The sequence below is a fragment of the Anastrepha ludens genome, chromosome 4 (assembly GCF_028408465.1).
Source record: "Anastrepha ludens isolate Willacy chromosome 4, idAnaLude1.1, whole genome shotgun sequence".
In the NCBI taxonomy this organism is placed as follows: domain Eukaryota; kingdom Metazoa; phylum Arthropoda; class Insecta; order Diptera; family Tephritidae; genus Anastrepha; species Anastrepha ludens.
Window position 1 is genome coordinate 98,673,210 of NC_071500.1, and position 19,090 is coordinate 98,692,299.

The 19,090-nt window shown below is 37.1% G+C and overlaps 2 protein-coding genes across 3 annotated transcripts in view; one reads left to right on the forward strand and one right to left on the reverse strand.

The window, feature by feature from the left end:
• The first annotated feature begins 443 nt into the window (after positions 1-443).
• Positions 444-11,165, forward strand: LOC128860316 (uncharacterized). Its single transcript, XM_054097765.1, has 5 exons — positions 444-1,423; positions 6,375-6,539; positions 6,620-7,237; positions 7,325-7,509; positions 11,010-11,165. The coding sequence occupies exons 1-5, from the start codon at positions 1,051-1,053 to the stop codon at positions 11,148-11,150; spliced, it is 1,482 nt and encodes a 493-aa protein (XP_053953740.1). The 5' UTR covers positions 444-1,050; the 3' UTR covers positions 11,151-11,165.
• An 818-nt stretch (positions 11,166-11,983) lies between these two features.
• LOC128860315 (insulin-degrading enzyme) overlaps positions 11,984-19,090 on the reverse strand; it is a 34,123-nt gene continuing 27,016 nt past the window's right edge. The window contains exons 16-18 of one of the 2 annotated variants that reach the window (XM_054097762.1): positions 14,634-14,768; positions 14,358-14,567; positions 11,984-12,524 (exon numbers count right to left, since the gene is read on the reverse strand). In XM_054097762.1, the coding sequence (XP_053953737.1) occupies positions 12,288-12,524; positions 14,358-14,567; positions 14,634-14,768 (582 nt within the window). In that variant the 3' untranslated portion in view covers positions 11,984-12,287. The remainder of the gene's footprint in view (positions 12,525-14,357; positions 14,568-14,633; positions 14,769-19,090) is intronic. The other variant, XM_054097763.1, reaches the window with a different exon arrangement.

The following is a 19,090-nucleotide window of genomic DNA, read 5'->3' on the forward strand; positions in this document are numbered from 1 at the left end:
TTGTTTAGATATGAGGAACGTCAAAGCGCGCTGGGTATCAGCTAACTTTAAATAAATACGGCTTTATCACAAAAATTTTTTTCGTCTGCAATTTCGTAACCACCCTGTACCGAATTTGTAGTAAAAATTCGATTCACCTCTAAACAAGTTCCTAAGCTGAAATTCTAAAGAACCTGTTACTTTGTCTTTGCGAAGTGTTCGACTTACCCTGTATACCCCACGAATTTTTACGAATTACTTATAAATATGAAGTATGTAAAATTCCGTTGACATTCACTCATTCCTCAGCCCATTAAATGATATGTTTGAACTATTTTTAACGTTAAGCATAAATCTCGGAAGCAGACCTAAATATCAGAAGATATGCGTGCGTGGGTGTATGCTTGTAGTACTACGCTGAGGATGATGAGGAAGATCTCAGCGATTTTAGTGTTAAAGAAGAACGCGGCGCGCGTAAAGGTGACAAACCACAGCCGGGTGAATGTAATTGCGAAGCGAAACACAAACATACACACAAGCACAATTTGTGGACACAAGAATACATCAGCACATAGCACAAGCATAGGAAATATTTGAATTATTTACAAGTATTTGCACTTAATGGCGCAGACAGTGAGTTACTTGAAACGAATATGGGAATAATGTTCGAGAATATGCTTATCTTGATTTTTTAATATTTATTTTGATGAAACGCTTTTATCGACGGAATTTGAATCAGTAACAATAAATTAAATAATTAACGAATTTCGAAATACGTGAACAAGTGAAAGTGTAAATTTGCATGACATTGCAAAACAGAGAGTGAATTTACGAATAAAAGAGTATTTAAACAAAAATAGAGCTTTAATCCAAGGTAAACTGAAATAAATAAACGGTAGGAAACGCGTCTGCGACAGCGACAGCTCAAGTAGCTCTGCAGTAATCATCGATAATAGAAGTTAATCATAAAGTAAATACATAGTTAGCGGTACATTGTGCATATTAGGCACCCATACATACATACATAGCTACCTATGTAGGTGCATTGTAGTACATGTCATCGCCACTGCAATGAGAAGTGTTGTAAAATTTGCCCGTTTATTATTATTACCATGGCTATTATTTATAGCCAGCAATTCGACCGCCAACATTGTCGCGGCAAACGGAACGCCAGTTAGTCGACCGCAGCAGCAGGAAGTGTTATTTGCACCACAACAGCAACAGCAACAACAACAACAAACACAGCAAGAGTGGTATCTTCAACAACTGCGACTCCAACAATATCAGCAACAACAACAATTACAAGAACCTCAGTTTAATCCAACATTACCCGCCATTCCGCTATCAGCACCCACAGCTGCTGTCCCCGCCGCTCAGCTGTTACCTGAGCCGGCAAAAGCAGCTACAGAGGATTTTACAACATCAACGCTACCAAATGGAGTAGGTAAAAAACGTAGCTGAGGCAAATATGAAAGTAGAAACAAAATAAAAGAATGCAATTATGCTGAAATTTTACTGTTTTTTTCGAAAGAAAAAAAAACCAAATATTTTTATGCTGCTTCATAGCTGAACTGATGACGATGTGAGCAAAATGTTCAAGTGATTATGTTTAACTTGTAGCAATGAGTTTTTCGGTGGGTTTACATGGCTTTTCACTAAAGGGTACGATTTAATTGTTGTCGAAAAAAATTAATTTAGAATTTTTAAGTTTCTCCAGAAATTGGGAAATGACCTTCCAATGAAACAAAGCCAACACAAATGAGGAAAATATAATATTAGCTTGGGGAAAAAGAAATCCATTATTTTTGCGTAGAATTTTTGCGCAAATTGTTTAAAACTGTTTTATGCATAGATGCAGCGAATAAAGATCCAGTGGCTACGTTTGCTGGGTCATGTCTTCCGAATGGAAACAAACGCTCCGGCTTTGAAAGTATTCGATGCTGGTGGTAGCAGAGGAAGAGGAAGGCCTCCTCTGCGTTGGAAATATCAGGTGGAGAAGGACTTGACTTCACTTGGTGTGTCCAATTGGCGCCGGTTAGCATGAGAAAGAAACGACTGGCGCGCTTTGTTAAACTCGGTCAAAATCGCGTAAGCGGTTATCGCACCAATTAAGAAGAAGAAGAAGACTAGATGCGAAACTGTTTTTCTAAAAAATAAAAAATTGTGTAGCAAAAAATAAAAAGTTGAAACAACGAACAGAATAAATTGAAGCAAATAACCTTTAATACTTATAAAATATCTCCAAATCAAATTCAATTCCCTTACCTCCGCGTTTCAATCATAAAATATTTACGTATTCAGGCGTCCCTCGTATAACACGGTTAATTCGTACCATGCTATATCGAAACCGTGTTGTACGAAACCTTGAAATAATATAAATAAAGGCAATGTGTACCGTGTTATATCGAAACCAAATCTTAAGGTGTAAAATTTTATGATAGCTGAAATTTCGTTCCAAATACTACATAAATGAAAAAGGAAGTTACTAGGAAGTTTTTATTAAGAGAACTTTATCAACTTCATTTACAAGGGACAAAACGCATACATATGTACTTTCACTTCTCAAAACGAAATGAGATATTTTTTTTATAGCTATGAATTTGGGGTATTCCCCTTATTGAACGGAAAAAAGTTCAAATTTAAAAGGCATATTTTTCAAAATCGTGTTATATTAATATCAATTAATTTGTACCGTGTAATATCGAAACCGTGCTTTACAAGTACCGTGTTATTCGAGGGACGCCTGTACACAAATTTGCAGACATTAAGAGTTTTCAATAAAATTATTTGTATGTATGTAAAATGTATTCATATGTGTACACAAGACTAATTAAAAGTAGAAGTCGACAAGGATGTAAGAGACTTTGGAAAATTTCAAAAACTCACTCAACTGAAATTATTACGTTTCAATTGAATTAATTTAAAGGTAAATAATTATAAATATTTCCATCGCGGTATTTTTTCATTAAGCAAACTCAGTTATTTTCGGCGCGTTTTTTCTGGCAGCCCGCCATTTCGCCCATCAGCTGTTCATCATCCCTTAATGTGTAAATTCTGCCAAGTTTTGAAACGAGCTCATGGGCGCTCTCTCGCTCAAAATGAAAGAGTCTCGCATCTTTTTATCTATGGTTTTATGGCCGATCTTTAGCTCCTGAGCGTTGCTACGACTACTAACCTGCCGCTCAACTTCGATTATTTCTGTGATTTTTTTGACGTTCGCGAAATTATCGACATTTTCTTTATCATCAAAAATGCCTGAACGGAACGACGAAACCAATAATGCAGGCAATTATCTGTTACAGCATCGGCACCAGAAACACCATTCACAATTTCAGCAGTCTGGCTTGCATTTTCGCCTTTATCAAAGAAAGACTGTAAAATATACGGAATTTTCTTTTTATTGACTTCCATTGTTAACACCCTGTAACTCACAACTGGCTGGAACAAACAAAAAATAGCAAACGAATTTTTTGGTGTGAAATGTTACCTTGATAACGAGCATAAACTTTAAATAGTTTGAACGATTCTTTACGAGATATCGATCACTACAGCCATCTTCCAAGAAAAGAATGGATTTCTTTTTCCCAAAACTAGTAATATAGTAAATTTAACTTGGACGAAAATCAATGTATACCATATTATATTAAACTACTCGTGAATACGTATGTACATACGAGTATGTACACATCATTAGTATAAAGAGTCCTTCAAACGGCTCGCCTAGATGTAGTTTTAAAATAAAACATGTAGAAATATTTATATTCTTTCAGGTTTCACAATTTTTATTCAAAATATGACTCTTAACAATTCTTCTCCTTCTTGATTGGCGCGATAATCGCTTACGCGATTTTGGCCGAGTTTATCAAAGCGCCCAGTCGTTTCTTTCTCGTGCTAACCGGCGACAGAGAAGTGAAACAACGTTCTTGTCCACCTGATCTTTCCAACGCAAAGAGGTCTTCCTCTCCTCTGCTATCACCAGCTGATACCACATCGAATATTTTCATAGCTCTGAACAATTATATGTGGAAAATTATAATATTCAAATGTCCTCCGTTCACAGGTAAAATCCGCCAAACAGTCGGTTCATGAATGCCTAATTGTTGAGAAGGTCGAGATATCGATGTTGCAGGTTATTCAGCACTTTACGCAACAGCGGCAATATTCTCAACAAAACGTCCAGTTTTTGTCTAAAGATGGCGAAGACAGTCCCATCGGCCGGACAAGTCATGGAGATAATTTTTTGGGCTGCAAACGGCACTGTCCACTTGGATTTTTTAGAGAAAGGAAGAACGATCGCTGGAGAATACCACAGTGAGTTGTTGGACCGCTTTTACAAAAAACTGAAGAAGACACGGCCGCGTTTGGGGAAAAAGAAGGTGCTGTTTAACCACCACAACGCACCAGCACATTCATCCGGCGTTGTCACCAAACTGCATGATTTTCGTTATGAATTGCTGTCGCACCCCCGTATTCTCCCGATCTGATTCCCTGCGGCTTTTTCTTGTTCCCTGACATTAGGAAATGGCTTGCGGGAAAAAAATAAAGAGAGACAGAGGCGTCCTATTTTTTGAAGGGGTTAAAAAATGGTCGGAACGTTAGGGGAAGTGTATTGTTCTAAAACGGGACCATGTTAAAAAAAAAAATGTTTGTTTTGAAAAAATTATGTCTTCATTTCTAACACGGGTACTTATTGAACCCACCTCGTACATTTTTTTATAAGTTTTAGAAAAACGCTTCAAAGTCGAGCAGGTATAAAAACCCGACTCTGAGCAACGAACGCCCAAATCCTCATAACTTCAGAAATTTTGCTCCGATTGACGTAATAATCTTGAAAGAAAGAGAAGTTTAAATAGCAAGTTTTTCAATCTTAATCAGTCCATGATTAACATGTGGACAAAATCTTGCTGAGATATTTGAATTTTACTGCAAATAACGCTTGCTCAGACGGACGCATTTCGCTGATTTCCAAATCATTGTGGGACTTAGCTTAAATTATACTTTTTTTCTCAGTCGATTTTTCACGTCTGAATATAAATATATACACGTTCCTTGAACTCCTATCTGGAGCACAGAACATCAACTGCTCATCTATGCCAACGAACACAGCCGAGAAATTTCATTTCTATATCTGTAGAGCGTCGGCAGGTGGTAAGCGGTAAACCAATTTCTCAACAGGTTTGCTGAAAAGGATTCCAGCGCAGGACCTGTTTAACAACGTTGTCGTCACTCTTTCTCAGCGTGCGGCTTACCCACTGCGATTCCCTTGGTGTATTTCGGTTGCTATATTCACCTGTGAGCCTTTCCTCAACAAATCGGCATTGCTTATTGTTCGCGGCTTCAACGATTCTCAAGATTCGGTGAAGACGACATTAATGTCTGAAGTTGGGTTATATTACCTGGGCACGTATCCTTGATTGCGGCGGCTATTCAAGTTAGAAAAAAAATGGAAAACATAAACAATGATATTTACAAAAAGGTGGTAAGCCATTGGAACCAAGCAGGTAGGGAGGTAGATAGAAGTGGCAATCAGTTTCTAAACTGTTAGGCCGTTACCAATCCATTATAAGCAGTTTATCTGCTTCTCCTCTTTAAGCCATCTTGTTTTAAGTGCAAACCCATAGATCTGGCTGACATTTTAATGCCTAAGGTCATCAGTATCATTCAAGAACGATAAGCCGACGTCTCTAAACCTAGTGGCATGCCACGCGGGACAGTAACAGAGAAGATGTCTGACAGACTCTTACTCCTCCTCATTCAAACTGCTGTCAAACCCTCTATAGTATAGATTTTGTTGAGTGGTTAGACTTTCAAGACTTTACTTGTCTTGAAAAGCAGCGTTGAAGAATGCAAAGGATTTTCCAATAACAGGTGTTATGAATGAATGGATTGCGCTATCGAGAGATTATTCACGATTTTTTATGGCCGGAATTGGATGGTATTGATCTGGACAACGTTTATTTTCAAAAAGACGGCGCTACGTGCCACAAGCAACGAAACCATCTTATGATTTAACACCTTGTTACTTTTTTCTTTGGGGCCACGTGAAAGAGAAGGTCTACGCCAACAGCTCAATACCTCAAAGATGGAATTCGTGAGGCTATCGAGGACATAGGGCAGCTACTTTGCCATTCGGTAATGAAAAATTTCATGAAAAGGATATTGTCCTGTAAGCGTGGTCGTGGTGGTTATTTGCCTGAGGTTATTCTTCACTATTAGCGGTATACCTTCCTCTTTATAATGAAATGAACATCAGACCATTGATATTAAAAACATAGCATTTTTCTTTGAATATCAAAATAACAGCTCTTATTGGAGAACCCTTTATATCTAAGCCTTTGTATCTCATCACCTTACCATTACCATCACCATACCATTAAACAGCAAATTATTTGCAGGTTTTTCTAACGAAACCCTGGGCTATACAGAAAACACTTCGAATGAAGATGATGAGAAGCAGCCCAGTGAAATTCAGAAAGCTGTCTGTACGGTGACCGCCGGTGAGGTACGCGCAAGCGCAGAAGCTGTCACTACGAAGAAGCTTAAAGGGGTATGTGGATCAGGTAAATATATGAAACAGTTGTAAAAATCTATCATCCCAGTTAATTACATTCTAATTAAATTAATTATGTGCCGTTTGAAGCTGAGTTAAAGTTAGCCTTTAGCGATTTGGAAGCTAAACTCTACAAAGAATTGCAAGACATAAAAACCCTTTTGCAATACATAGCGAAGCAGCAAGGCATAAATGTGCCACAAATGTTGACTCCGATGATTTTCACAACAACGCCGCCCGCAACGCCACATCCGCAAATGCAGACTAACACACCGTCAACCACATACGCCGCGACACGAACACCAACAAAAAAACCACCAACACCTCCATCACAGCAACATAAACCTTTGCTTAGCGTCAAACCCACAACAGCATCCAAACCGAAATTCCAACCGATTATTGAACACAGAGGAAATGCAGTGGACACATCAGCTGAAGTCAGTTATGAATACGAGGAATCTTCGGCGGGTGTGGAAGCCGAAGAGTCGTTGCCCAAAAAGGCGCCACAACTTAAGTCATTTCACTCAAAGAGTCAAATGCCGTCATCGTCCAATGAACTGTTACAAGAAGTGAGGAAATTCAATAACACTATGCTGAGTGATCGAGAGATGAAGGTATTCACTTACTACTGGAAATTGGAAAATTTCACCGAACGTATTGAGAGTGGTAGTAGTTCGATAGTGGAGAGTCCAATATTTTCAATAAAAGGTAAGCGTCTTTTGACTTTTACTTTCATAACCTTTTTCTTATTTCTATATTAATTTAATATATTTCAAAATTGTATCTCTCCAATAGGGAAACCTTTGAACTTGAAAGCATATTTTCAACATTTACATCGAGATTTTCTGTATCTACAATTGGCGGCGGCTAGCAAAAAAAGTAGCAACCGAAATAATATCATCATCGATATGGGCGGATTATTCAAAGAAATTTCCAATGAGAAAGTCAGCTATAAGCATAAAATAACTGTACTGAATCAGGTATATATTAATCTTTTATGATGAAAATTATGAACATGAATGCAAACTCAGTGAAAAGATCTTATTCTCTTGATTGGCGCTATAAGCGCTACGTAAGGATGCGCATGATGAGAGTCTTGTAGAATGTTAGTTTTGTTCGTCGAGAGAGGACTTTGCTACTCAATTGCCTATTAGTCCAAAGTAGCACTTGTTGGCAAGAGAGATTATCCGTTGCGCCGACACTTTGTTTGATGACAGGAGGGACTTCGTTTTGTCCTCTTTCCCCACCAGGCCTATTCGCCTTGCTTCTTTATCTAGTTTGAAAAATGCATAAGATTTTGATAGTATTTATTGGAGGTCTTTGTATTGAGTCACCTGGTCCGAGTGTCTCGAGGAATTATTCTATTTGAAAATGGATTTCTGTTATTAGCGCCTAAAGACTTGCCGTGCAACTGGGAGAGTCTGTGACAAAACTTATTAGAACTATTTTCCGCGGTGAGTTGTTTCGTATGTAAAATATGAAATAATATCCAAGAATATCCACATGCGTGTAGTTGTGCGCACACATAGGCGGAGCGCTTTCATGCGTATATAGAACGGTGTCAGACGATGCAATATGTGTTGTAACTGATACGGTTACCACCTGATATTCACGCAAGAGAGCTTCGCCGCCTATATAGCGAACAAGGAGCAAAACCAACGGCAACAGAAAAATCTATCGAGAGAGAGAGAGCGATCAATGTACGAGTGATGGACGTACAAGCTAATATCACATCTCGAAGAGTGAGTTGAAAGACAGCATGGTGATATCGATTAATATCTTAAGCAGATACTCTCCGGTAACGGCTGCTTAATGGAATATCTCCACGGCTTTCAGTTGGCAGATAGTCCATTTTGTCCAAGATGCCCTAATGCAATCGAAAGCGTGCAATACGTGACTTTTCATTGTGGTCGCCTCGCACGAGAACGTGCAATACTTGAAAGAATGTTGGGACGCACACCTAGTCCAACCTCACACGGAACATGCGCTCATTCAGTGCCAGGTGGGTAGCGGTTCGAGCATTTGCTGGAAAATAATGGTACGACTTCAATTCATTGAATGGATGCGCAAGGCCTAGTAGCAGCAAGTACAGTTGTGCAAGTGCGACATGGATGTGAACTGTTTTTGGACAAGACGTGCCAACGCTGACATTTACAGTGGTGGTCACGATTTTAGCACACGATAATGCAGTAACATTCATTTTGCGTTTATTGCTTTTATTCAAATAATCTAGCGGCAATATTTATCCCTGGCGGATCTTTGTAGAAAGGAGAAAGAGAGGCCTTATAATCAGAACCTTGTTTTTTTCTCCTTACTTATTGAAACTGGTTTAAATACAAGCACCCCATAATAATGGAGGACACGAATTTAGCACACATATGGATATTTCTCATTTATTTTCAAAGAACAACACATTAGTGAAAGAAAAACTTAATATTTAGTTGGATATCCACCACTCTTGAGAACAGCATCGCATCGGCGTGGTAGACTTTCCACTAGGGCAGCACATCTCGTTTGGGGTATTCCATACCAAGCAGTCTTAATCTCCGACCACAAATCGTTCAAATTCCTCGGTTTCACGGCTCGAATATGCTTCTCGACATCATTCCATAAATTCTCAATTGGATTGAGATCCGGTGATTGAGCTGGCCACTTCAAAACTCTAATTTTGTGATCCTCCAAGCAACTCTTCACCAATCGTGAAGTGTGCTTAGGATCATTTTCATGCATGAAACGCCCATATTAAGGGCATATTTTCCTCCGCATAAGGAATCATGACATCAGTTAGTATGTTTTTGCAAACATATTGATCCATAAGCGAATCTATTTTGTGTATGGGTCCAACACCTCGCCAGGAAAATGATGCCCAAACATTTAATGTGTAGCGAGGATCATGTTCCTTATTTTGCGGTCTCCAAACATATTGTTTCCCGTCATATCCGAGACGACAGAACTTCTATTCATCGCTCCATAAAATATTTTTCCAGAAATTTATTGGTTTATGGATATGTTCCCTTGCAAAGTTCAGGCTGGCCTCCAAATTTTTTTTTTTACACCAAAGGTTTGTGTTGAGCTATGCACCCACGCAACCCGTTTTCATTTAAACGCCTTCTAATGGTTTTGGAAGAAACATTTATTCCATATTCCGATAAAACTTGCGATTTTATGGCATTAGAACTCTTAAAAGGGTCTGTTCGCGAGGCTTTGCATATTAGTAAATCCTCCCTAGCTGTTGTCTTTCGGCGTCGTGGGCGTTGTTTTACCTTCTTAAATGTCTTATGGCGCTTAATATGAGCAAGAACATTATAAATCATTTTGCGTGAACACCTTAGAAGTCGGGATATCTAAGACACAGAGCTCCCAGAAGAATCCATACGTTGAATTACTTCCCGCTGCGCTTCGGAGCACCAAGAACCTTTCGCCATGTCTAACATATTTTTTTTTTCACATTAATTACAATACAATCAACATAATAGCTAAAATATAAAAACTTACCATAAAGTTCAAATACTTAGAAAAAATTTAGTGGGAGGAATTATTTATTGATATGTGCCAACTTCGTGTCCAGCTCAAACAAGCAGCTCTTGCACTCAACTGAATTTTAAGAAAAAAATTCCAAAACAAATGCTACGGATTATAACGGTTCTTGTTATTTTAATTGTAAACAACACCCAGAGAAAAATATTCGTATTGAATTGTCGAAAAGCAAAGAGGAAAGTGGGACAGTGTCAAGGTTGTGTATAGTGTGCTAAAATCGTGACCACCACTGTAAGTCAATCACTTACAATAACAACAGACAGAAGACAAGACGATAGTTAGTAAATACTGCGCTATCGTTAATTTTCCGATGTTCCACTTCCTTCAGAGCCACTTATCAAACAGTGGGAGGAGTGGATACTACTGCTGGCGTAAGATCACCATATAGTACGTCCACAAGAGAGGGACCTGGATGCAGGTACCTGGTTGTGTCAATAGATATACTATAAATGTGGCTCCACCTTAATGAAATGTTTTCAGCGGTCCCAGGATGGAAATCAGCCGAGGAAGAGGAATGTTATAGTGTTAGTAGGAGCATACCCCACATATCACTGGTGCGACGGCGCCTTTGATGATGTTTCAGACATTTTGATTTTAACCTCGTACCCTAACAAAAAAAAAAAAAAAACAACAAAAAATATTAGGCTTTATATCTCAATAATTTCGCTTAAAGCCCCGGTAGCCACAGGAAATTGCTTGCTAGACCCGCATTCAACTAGATGTGGTGCATGATTTTTGCAGAAGTTGTCGGAGATGAAGTGCACAGTCACTATTTGTAAGGAATTTGAGGCCCTTCGAAATCACATAGCTTTCCATATGTATTTTTTGTATTAATTGTTTGTTTTTTTAGGAATATTTTTGGTGTGTTCTATTTTTTTGCAGCAACTTAACCTAACCTAAAATGATTCTCTATTCTCACTTTCTTCTTGTTTCCCTTTTGCAGCACAATCAGCGCTCGAAGGATTTAATATCACAAGAATTTCATAATCTCGATACGGGCTTTCTTATACCAAACAGTGCGTTGCTCAGCAGTCCATTCATCAAAAACGATTCATTGTTAATACAAATTTTTCTTTATTTATAACTGATTTTTTCCTGCTTAATTTTGCTTTATGTAATCAAATGGTTATACATTTTTATAAGATATCTGCTGTTTTATTTAAAAACGACTACCAACATATACAGTAAAGGAGTAAAGTCAGCATACGGTACATACAGTGCGTTTGATAATTAAAGCACATAGACTCATTGGCAAGTCTTGATAATTTAATTGGTTTTTGTTTAATTGTAATTTTATAATTTGTTTAATGCCGAGCTTTCGTTAGACGGATATCTCACAAGATCTGCAGAAAAAAAATCGGCAAAAATCAACGTGATTTTCGAGCTACTTAAACTTCCACTTTATTACACTGAAATTCAATGGACAATCAAACTTTTTTGTTTTTTTCTTTTTGTTTCCTTGTTCACTCCTCTCGGGAACATAGGGCCTCGACAAGAGTCGTGTCTTGCGTTGGTTTCGTTAATCTATTTGATTTCTGACAGGGCAGGTGATTACCTTATAAAACTGCACACTCGAAATTTTTCTAAAAATTCTGATTAAGCATTTTGAAATTTAATGCAAATTTTTTGATTTTTTTTTTTTAATTTGCGCAAAGTTTAAAACTTAGATTCATGTAGTTTTTGCAGGAGAATGAGTTACATTTTCATAAAAAAAATTAAAATTATTATAATTATTATTTTAATTATAAATTGTCAATAAGTCCTTGTGGCATAATTATTAAACGCACTGTACTTGCCGTATGTAGTGTTTAGTCCTTGACTGTATGTATTTCAAACGGTTAACTTAAAGAAAATGTTCATTAAATATATATTGTAATATTTATTAATTTATAAAATTTATTTATAAGCGAATAGAAATTAGATATTCTAATCAGATGTGAACAAAATTATGAAATCCCACAACAATTAAATGTTAGTCTAAATAAAAAGTGGTCGGATGGACTCAAATTAGCTTTCTGTTGAATATGAAAATTAATAGTACATGAAAATTAATTAAAAGCAATTGTCAGATGCAATTTAAGTAGGGTATGAAAGTAGGATAGTTATTTCTGGTTAGCTTTTCGTTCCTTTTTCTTAAAAAATAAGCAAATACTAAAGCCACAAGCAGCAAAGTACAATCGTATTATACAGGAGTGCATACAATTTTTAGCTATTCAAATATTTATAATTTACTGCGCGCGCCTTTCGCTTTTATATCCAATACTGGCAAGCAAATTGGATACAATTCTTTGCTTGATTTGAAGGCTTCCAAATCGGTAATTTTCTCATGTCGTTCCATATTTGTAATAACGACTTCCTCTTCGGGTGTTTCCGTTTTGTTATCGTCTTGATTGAGCTGGGTGGAGATAATATGCACGGAGAGTACACGTCGCTCGGGGCCATCGCGCTTAATGAAGCTCTGAAATAAAGGGGAAGAAGAAGGAATTATAATTTAATTCAACAAATAAATGACGGGCACATCCTTTGTTGGTTGTTTTGGCCGAGCTTCTCCTCCAATTTGTGGTGTGCGTCTTGATGTTGTTCCACAAATGGAGAGCTTACAATTTTATGCCGCTTCTGAATAGTAGATGGTATTTTAGAGAAGCTTTTTCATGGCAGAAATATACTCAGAGCTTTGCCATTGCTTACCGAAGGGCAGCCGCTGATAGAAAAAACCTTTTCCATCATTTGGCTTTTCGTGCTCACAGCGGTTTTCGAAACCGGACCATGCAGAATTGTAGCTACACAAACACCCATTCGGCTATGGCGGTCGGCGAATATGGATGTGCATCCACTCATGGAAATGAACCATGAAAATTTTGTGCAAAATTAGTGAAAATTCTACAAACTTTCACCACGAATTTTTTAATTAGAAATTTTAGAATATTTTTTGGTATGTAGCTTTATAGTCCATTCAATTTTGGTATACTAAACTGCATGTTGCATGTGGCTACAAAGTACCGTTGATTTTTTTTTAAATTTTTGCTGACGGTGTTAGCCATTTTCTTGCATGCAAACAACGTTCGACAGTTTTTGTTTTTAATGTGCACAAATGACTTTACTACTAAATGAAAAGGTGTAGAAGGATGTCACCGGCTAAACTGATTGCTAAACCCTTAGCTACAAATAAAGGGTCTTTTAAGAACAGCACATCGTAAAATTCGAAATTTTTTGATGGAAATAATTGTTCGAATGAGTCGACAAATGAAAGTTTGGTGAACAATTTTCAAGAAACTGAACAGCAGGGATAGAAAAAGGTCTGGCAGACCACTGGACGTGCTATTGAGAATATTTCTGCTGTAGCGTTAAGTGCTGCTCAACAACCTGCAACATCGATATCTCGTCGCTATCAACAATTGGGCCGTCATAAATCGACTGTTTGGGGGATTTTATTGTACTTGTAAACGGAGGACATTTGAATGATGTAATTGTTCACATATAATTGTTAAGAGCCGGTTTTTTGATAATAAAACTAGTGAAACCCGAAATAATCTAAATTTGTACATGTTTTATTTGAACATCTAGATGGCTGCTGTTATAGCGGAAAGTAGACTAGCTTTGGTCTTGGAAGAGGATAGTAAAGATTTATTTTGGCGTTAAGCGCTTATTGAAATGTAAGAGCGACGCTGGAATGATTGCGTTGTTCTTGATGGAAATATCGTTGATGAATAAAGCTAATTTTGAACCAAAAACAAAGGTTTTTTCATTGTTAGGCTGGGTACCTTTCAGCCCATATGTTATATTCGACTACTCATTGAGTATTGGTAAGACTGCGTTCATACAAAGAAACATTTGTGGCTTCCGTTCGTTAGTTGCGATGCTCGTGCTCTGTCAAAACCCGTTGTGTTCTCGTTCTTTTAAATGATGTTGTTAACTATAAACTAAAAAACTAACAATTGCAAGGTGTGTGAGGACCAAAAGATAATTCACAAGGTTGAAGCAACAAAATTTGCTCTGTATGAACGCTGTCTAATGAAACTTGCTCAATATCTGAAGAGAGCTTTGGCAGCATTGAAAATAGCGAACTTTACCAGTTTGATGAGGTATAATCATACTCGCTAGCGGTGAATATTGCTCGATAACTTTGTTATTGAGAGCAGAGAAGTGGCGAATCGAAGGCACCTTATAACTCCTAATGGGAACGATAATGTCTCCGCTAGCCTCCAGAAGCATCATTGCATATAAATCTATTCTTCCAACATTTCTGCCACATAACAGTTTAATTTTTAAATTATTCTCATTAGAGTCTCACCTTAAAGCACTCCAAAAACTCCTCCTTGGTAATTTTGCGCAAGATAGCCACTTCCGCCTCATCGCGTTCGAAATGATATTGCGCCAAAGCAATCTCATTATAGAATTGGTGAAATTGTTGAGAAACATTTTTGGGCTTTTCCAGCTTCTTCAATGCCAGCGCTTCCTTATGGCGCTCGAATTCGTCCAAAGGCATTTCCTCCATGAGTTTCTGTGTAATGTACAATACAAGTTTTTTTATTCGAAATTAAAAGGATTTTAAGTATGTTTGGCTTACCAAATAATTTTCCAAAAAAGTTTCAATACGATCTTCGACGAACGACGGATGTTTTGAGGATTGTACAATAATGCGTATGCCATTGGCGCCATTCACTTTCCGTATGCCACTAAAGACAATATAACCAAGTTGTTCCTGAAGAAGAAAAAAAAAATACAATGAACTCGTATTTAATTCAAATGATGTCATATCATTAGGATGTAATATTTCACACTTCGGTAGATAAATTTAAAAAGGTAAAGAAAGAATAAAAAAACTTATTTGGAGAAATAGTTCATGGTTGTAGATTTTTCGAGAAATATATATATATTTATATATAGAAAAATGATTACATGCATCCTGTCAAAAAAGTTCCAGGAATTGTTCAATAAAACGCAAAATAATTGTTTAATCATCGAAATTTATTTTGTCGCCTTCAAAATAGGATCCATTCGAAGCGATACATATATGCCAACGATTAGTCCAGTTATCAAAGCACCGTTTAACGCGCTTGAAGAGATCTTCTTCAACACCTTCAGCGAATTCTTCTTAATGGCTTCTATCGACTCAAAGCGGCGTCCACGGAGTGGCAATTTAAGTTTTGGGAAAAGGAAAAAGTCACATGGGGCTAAATCCGATGAATACGGTTGTTGTTCGATGATATTTGTCGAGTTGTTTGGTCATAAAAGTGTTCACAATAGGAGCCTTGTGAGAGGGTGCGTTATCATGGTGCAAGATCTATGAGTTTCTTTCCACAAATTGGGCCGTTTCCTAGGCACATTCTCTCTAAAACGTCGCATAATTTCCAAATAATATTCTTTATTTACCGTAGAACCATTTAGAATGTATTCCGAGTGATAACCAAAGAAATCAAGTAGCATGACTTTCACTTTTGACCGACTTTGACGTGATGTTTTGGGTTTCGGCACATGCGGATAGCCGCCTGTTGATGCGATTATGCGCTGGATAAACGTTGGGTCCAAATTTACTTGCTCAAGTATGTCTTCAGCCATGCATGTTGAAAGAAACTCAACTCTGTTGCAACGAGTCGAGCAGCCACGCGTCTCATGCTCAATTGATGGTGTAAAATGTTGCGAATTGATTCGTGAGACACGCTAAGGTCTTGAGCTACATCCCTCAAACTTAAATGATTGTTTTCTAGCACCATTTTCTTGACTTTGTCGACGTTTTCATCCGTTGAAGACGCTGATGGGCGACCAGATCGGGGCAAATCTTCCACGACCTCTCGGCTCTTTCCAAAAGTCTTATACCACTCATAGACCCGTGTTTTTGATAAGGCGTACTCACCATAGGTTTAGCTGCAATATTTTCAACGATTCGGCACGCGAAATCCCGTTCAAAACACAAAATTTAAGACAAATTCTTTGATCGATATTTTAATCCATGGGAAGCATACCTGCGGTTGACTGATATAATTAAATGCATATATTCATGTATACAAATTGCATTGATTTTAGACAATTTTTTCTGCTGGCGGTGGTGGGTGTTTTCTTCCGTATAAAAAACGTGGAGTAGGCGTTAAATGGGGAAAATGCACCAGACCACGACCAAAAAAAATTCTAAAAATCAGTGTGATTTTTGATCTATTTGAACCTTGCACTTTCCAAAATTCAGTGATCTATAAAATATATTAACATACCCGACATTTTTCTAAAAATTCTGAGTAAAAAGTTTGAAATTTTGATGAAAATTTGGCAATTCTTACAAATTGTATGCAAAGTTCGAAACTTTGCTTTATGTGGTTTTTGTTGTAGTATGAACTGGGTTTAAAAAAAAAAATAAATAATAAAATAATAATTGAAATTTAAAAGTAACACGGCAAAAACAAACATTTTCAACACTTATTTTTTTTTAATATGGCTCAACTGAACTCATTTTTTATATTTATTATTTGTTACGCAATACGAGGGTTGCTGTTTATATTCTTGGCTTAACAATAGGAAAGATGAACATTGGCGGTTGAAAAAGCTTGTTTTTCATTGTTGTTGTTTTCATTATTGTTTTCAAAATATTCTGTATAATGATCAATAAATTTTTGCATTCGTTTGAACCAATTTGCCCAGTTACGTTTTTAGTGAATTTATTAAATTATGTGGGATCCAACTAGAACACACCTTTTTACCACAGGGTGAACATACAAAATCTTACTAATGCTCATCATACTAATGACCAAGGATGCTTCAATCTCACGATATTTTCTGATACAACAACTGATTTTCAGCGACCTTCACGAAATTCGTCGGTGAGCGAACAGCTATCACGAAAAAATGTATTGGACCAGTTATTTTATGGTGTTAAAGGAGAAACGTATAGGGATTTTAGTTCTTGTCTTGTTTATCCATGTTGAAAACTGTGAAAAATAATCGACCGGGAATTTTCACGATTTAATTCCATTTTTTGTCTCTGTAAATAGCACTTATATAGCTCACATATCAAAACATTCTGAGTGAATTTATGGTAAAATATGCCACACCTTCCAAAAAAAATGTCAGAAGGTGCCTAACAAGACTATAGGGGCCCAAGTTTAGAGTTTTAAATAGCTACCCTCGTATAGAGAGGTAAACATATGCAGCAGTTTTGGTGATTGTACTCAGTACAAATTGATACAAAAAATGTATAAAATAATTTTTTTTTTTAAATATGCATTTGATTTAATTTTTTAAGCTTTTACATCTTCGCATAAAATATTTTAATGATACCTATATCAAAATTTAATAAACTCAATAAACTCATATAAAATTTCATCTAAAACATTCTTAGGACCAGGGAAGCCATAGAGAGACTAGCCGTAGACAGACGGTTATACATCTATTGGGTACCCGGACATAAGGGCATTGCAGGAAACGAAATTGTAGATAAGATTGCCAAAAGCGCTGTTTACATACAATTCAAACATGAAAAAGACATACTGAAACCTTTAAATACGGTATACAATGACGTCGCTGCATGAAAACACGGATAGACAGGAGGTGGTATAATCTAGCTATTTGTAAAACCGCGAAAATCATATGAATACAAAATGCCAATAAATATGCCAGATTCGTCTAGAAAAGAAAGCAGACTATCGTAGGCATACTGACAAGCCACAATTCGTTAGCGGCACACACATACAAGATGGGAATTGCAAACAATGATAGCTGCAGATTTTGCAATGAACTAGAAGAGAGAGAAACTTTTGAATAGACCCAGGCTTATTACAAGAAGCCTACTACAAGGAAACGTGAGGGTTAAGTTCTATGTGGTACCGCTAAGGTCCAATAGATCTATGCGATGTCTTTCAGCAAACCAGGTCAACCTAACCTAACCTATATTAAAATTTGCATAAATCCATAAATTGTTTCAAATTTTTCAAAAACTATTTTTCTGATGCCGACGATAAATTTTCAATTTAACTACGTATATAAGATATTTAATACAGTTATAACCTTCATGAGTCGTCGCATTCGTTCATTGCAATCTCATCCAAAGCAATGAAATCGATATCTCTCGCTTACCGCAACAAATTGCCATTACCATTAATTTTTAGATAAAAATATTAAGCTTAATAGCGACACTCTCAAAAATAATGACTTCACGAAAACAAAAAATGTTCACATGACTTTTTGTTAACTATTTATTTACTTACAGCAAAACTCATTCACAAAATAATTGGCAACGTAATTTTTTTTATTGTTTGTTTGTTTTTTAAAAAGCTAATAGGACTATGAATAAGTTCGTTTAGGTTTTACAACAGATGGCGTAACTTGATTATTATTCCATCGATCCACATTTCCAAACATTCATTGGAGAGCTACTGTCGTAAGGCACAAACGTCAGTATAAGTTTTTTATTTGAAGCGTAAACAACAATATTTTTACCACACTTGAAAATGTCGAATTTCGTGCCAAATAATGTGTTTTTGCGGGGAATTCTTCTTCATTATTTTAATATGAAGAAAAAAGCAGCCGAAAGTCATCGTATCTTGGTGGAAGTTTATGGTGAGCATGCTCTATCTGAGCGAACGTGCCAGAAGTGGTTTGCACGCTTTAAAAGTGGTGATTTTGGCTTGGAAGACGAAGAACGCGAGGGTGCGCCGCCAAAGTTCATGGATACCGAATTGGAGGAATTGCTCGATCAAGATCCGGCTCAAACGCAAGAAGAGGTTGCAAAAACTTTGGGAGTTGATCAATCAACCATTTCCAAACGTTTAAAAGCCATGGGAATGATCCGAAAGGTAGGCCATTGGGTGCCGTATGAATTGAAGCCAAGAGACGTTGAACGCCGTTTTATGGCATGCGAACAACTGCTTCAACGGCACAAAAGAAAGGGTTTTTTGCATCGAATTGTGACTGGCGATGAAAAGTGGGTCCATTACGACAATCCAAAACGTCGGGCAACGTATGGATACCCTGGCCATGCTTCAACATCGACGTCGGCGCAGAATATTCATGGCCTGAAGGTTATGCTGTGTATCTGGT

Coding starts and splice junctions, on each gene's coding strand:
- LOC128860316 (XM_054097765.1), top strand. CDS start 1,051: ATGAGAAGTGTTGTAAAATTTGCCCGTTTATTATTATTACCATGGCTA. Junction 1,424..6,374: donor AACGCTACCAAATGGAGTAG/GTAAAAAACGTA, acceptor AATTATTTGCAG/GTTTTTCTAACGAAACCCTG. Junction 6,540..6,619: donor TAAAGGGGTATGTGGATCAG/GTAAATATATGA, acceptor TGCCGTTTGAAG/CTGAGTTAAAGTTAGCCTTT.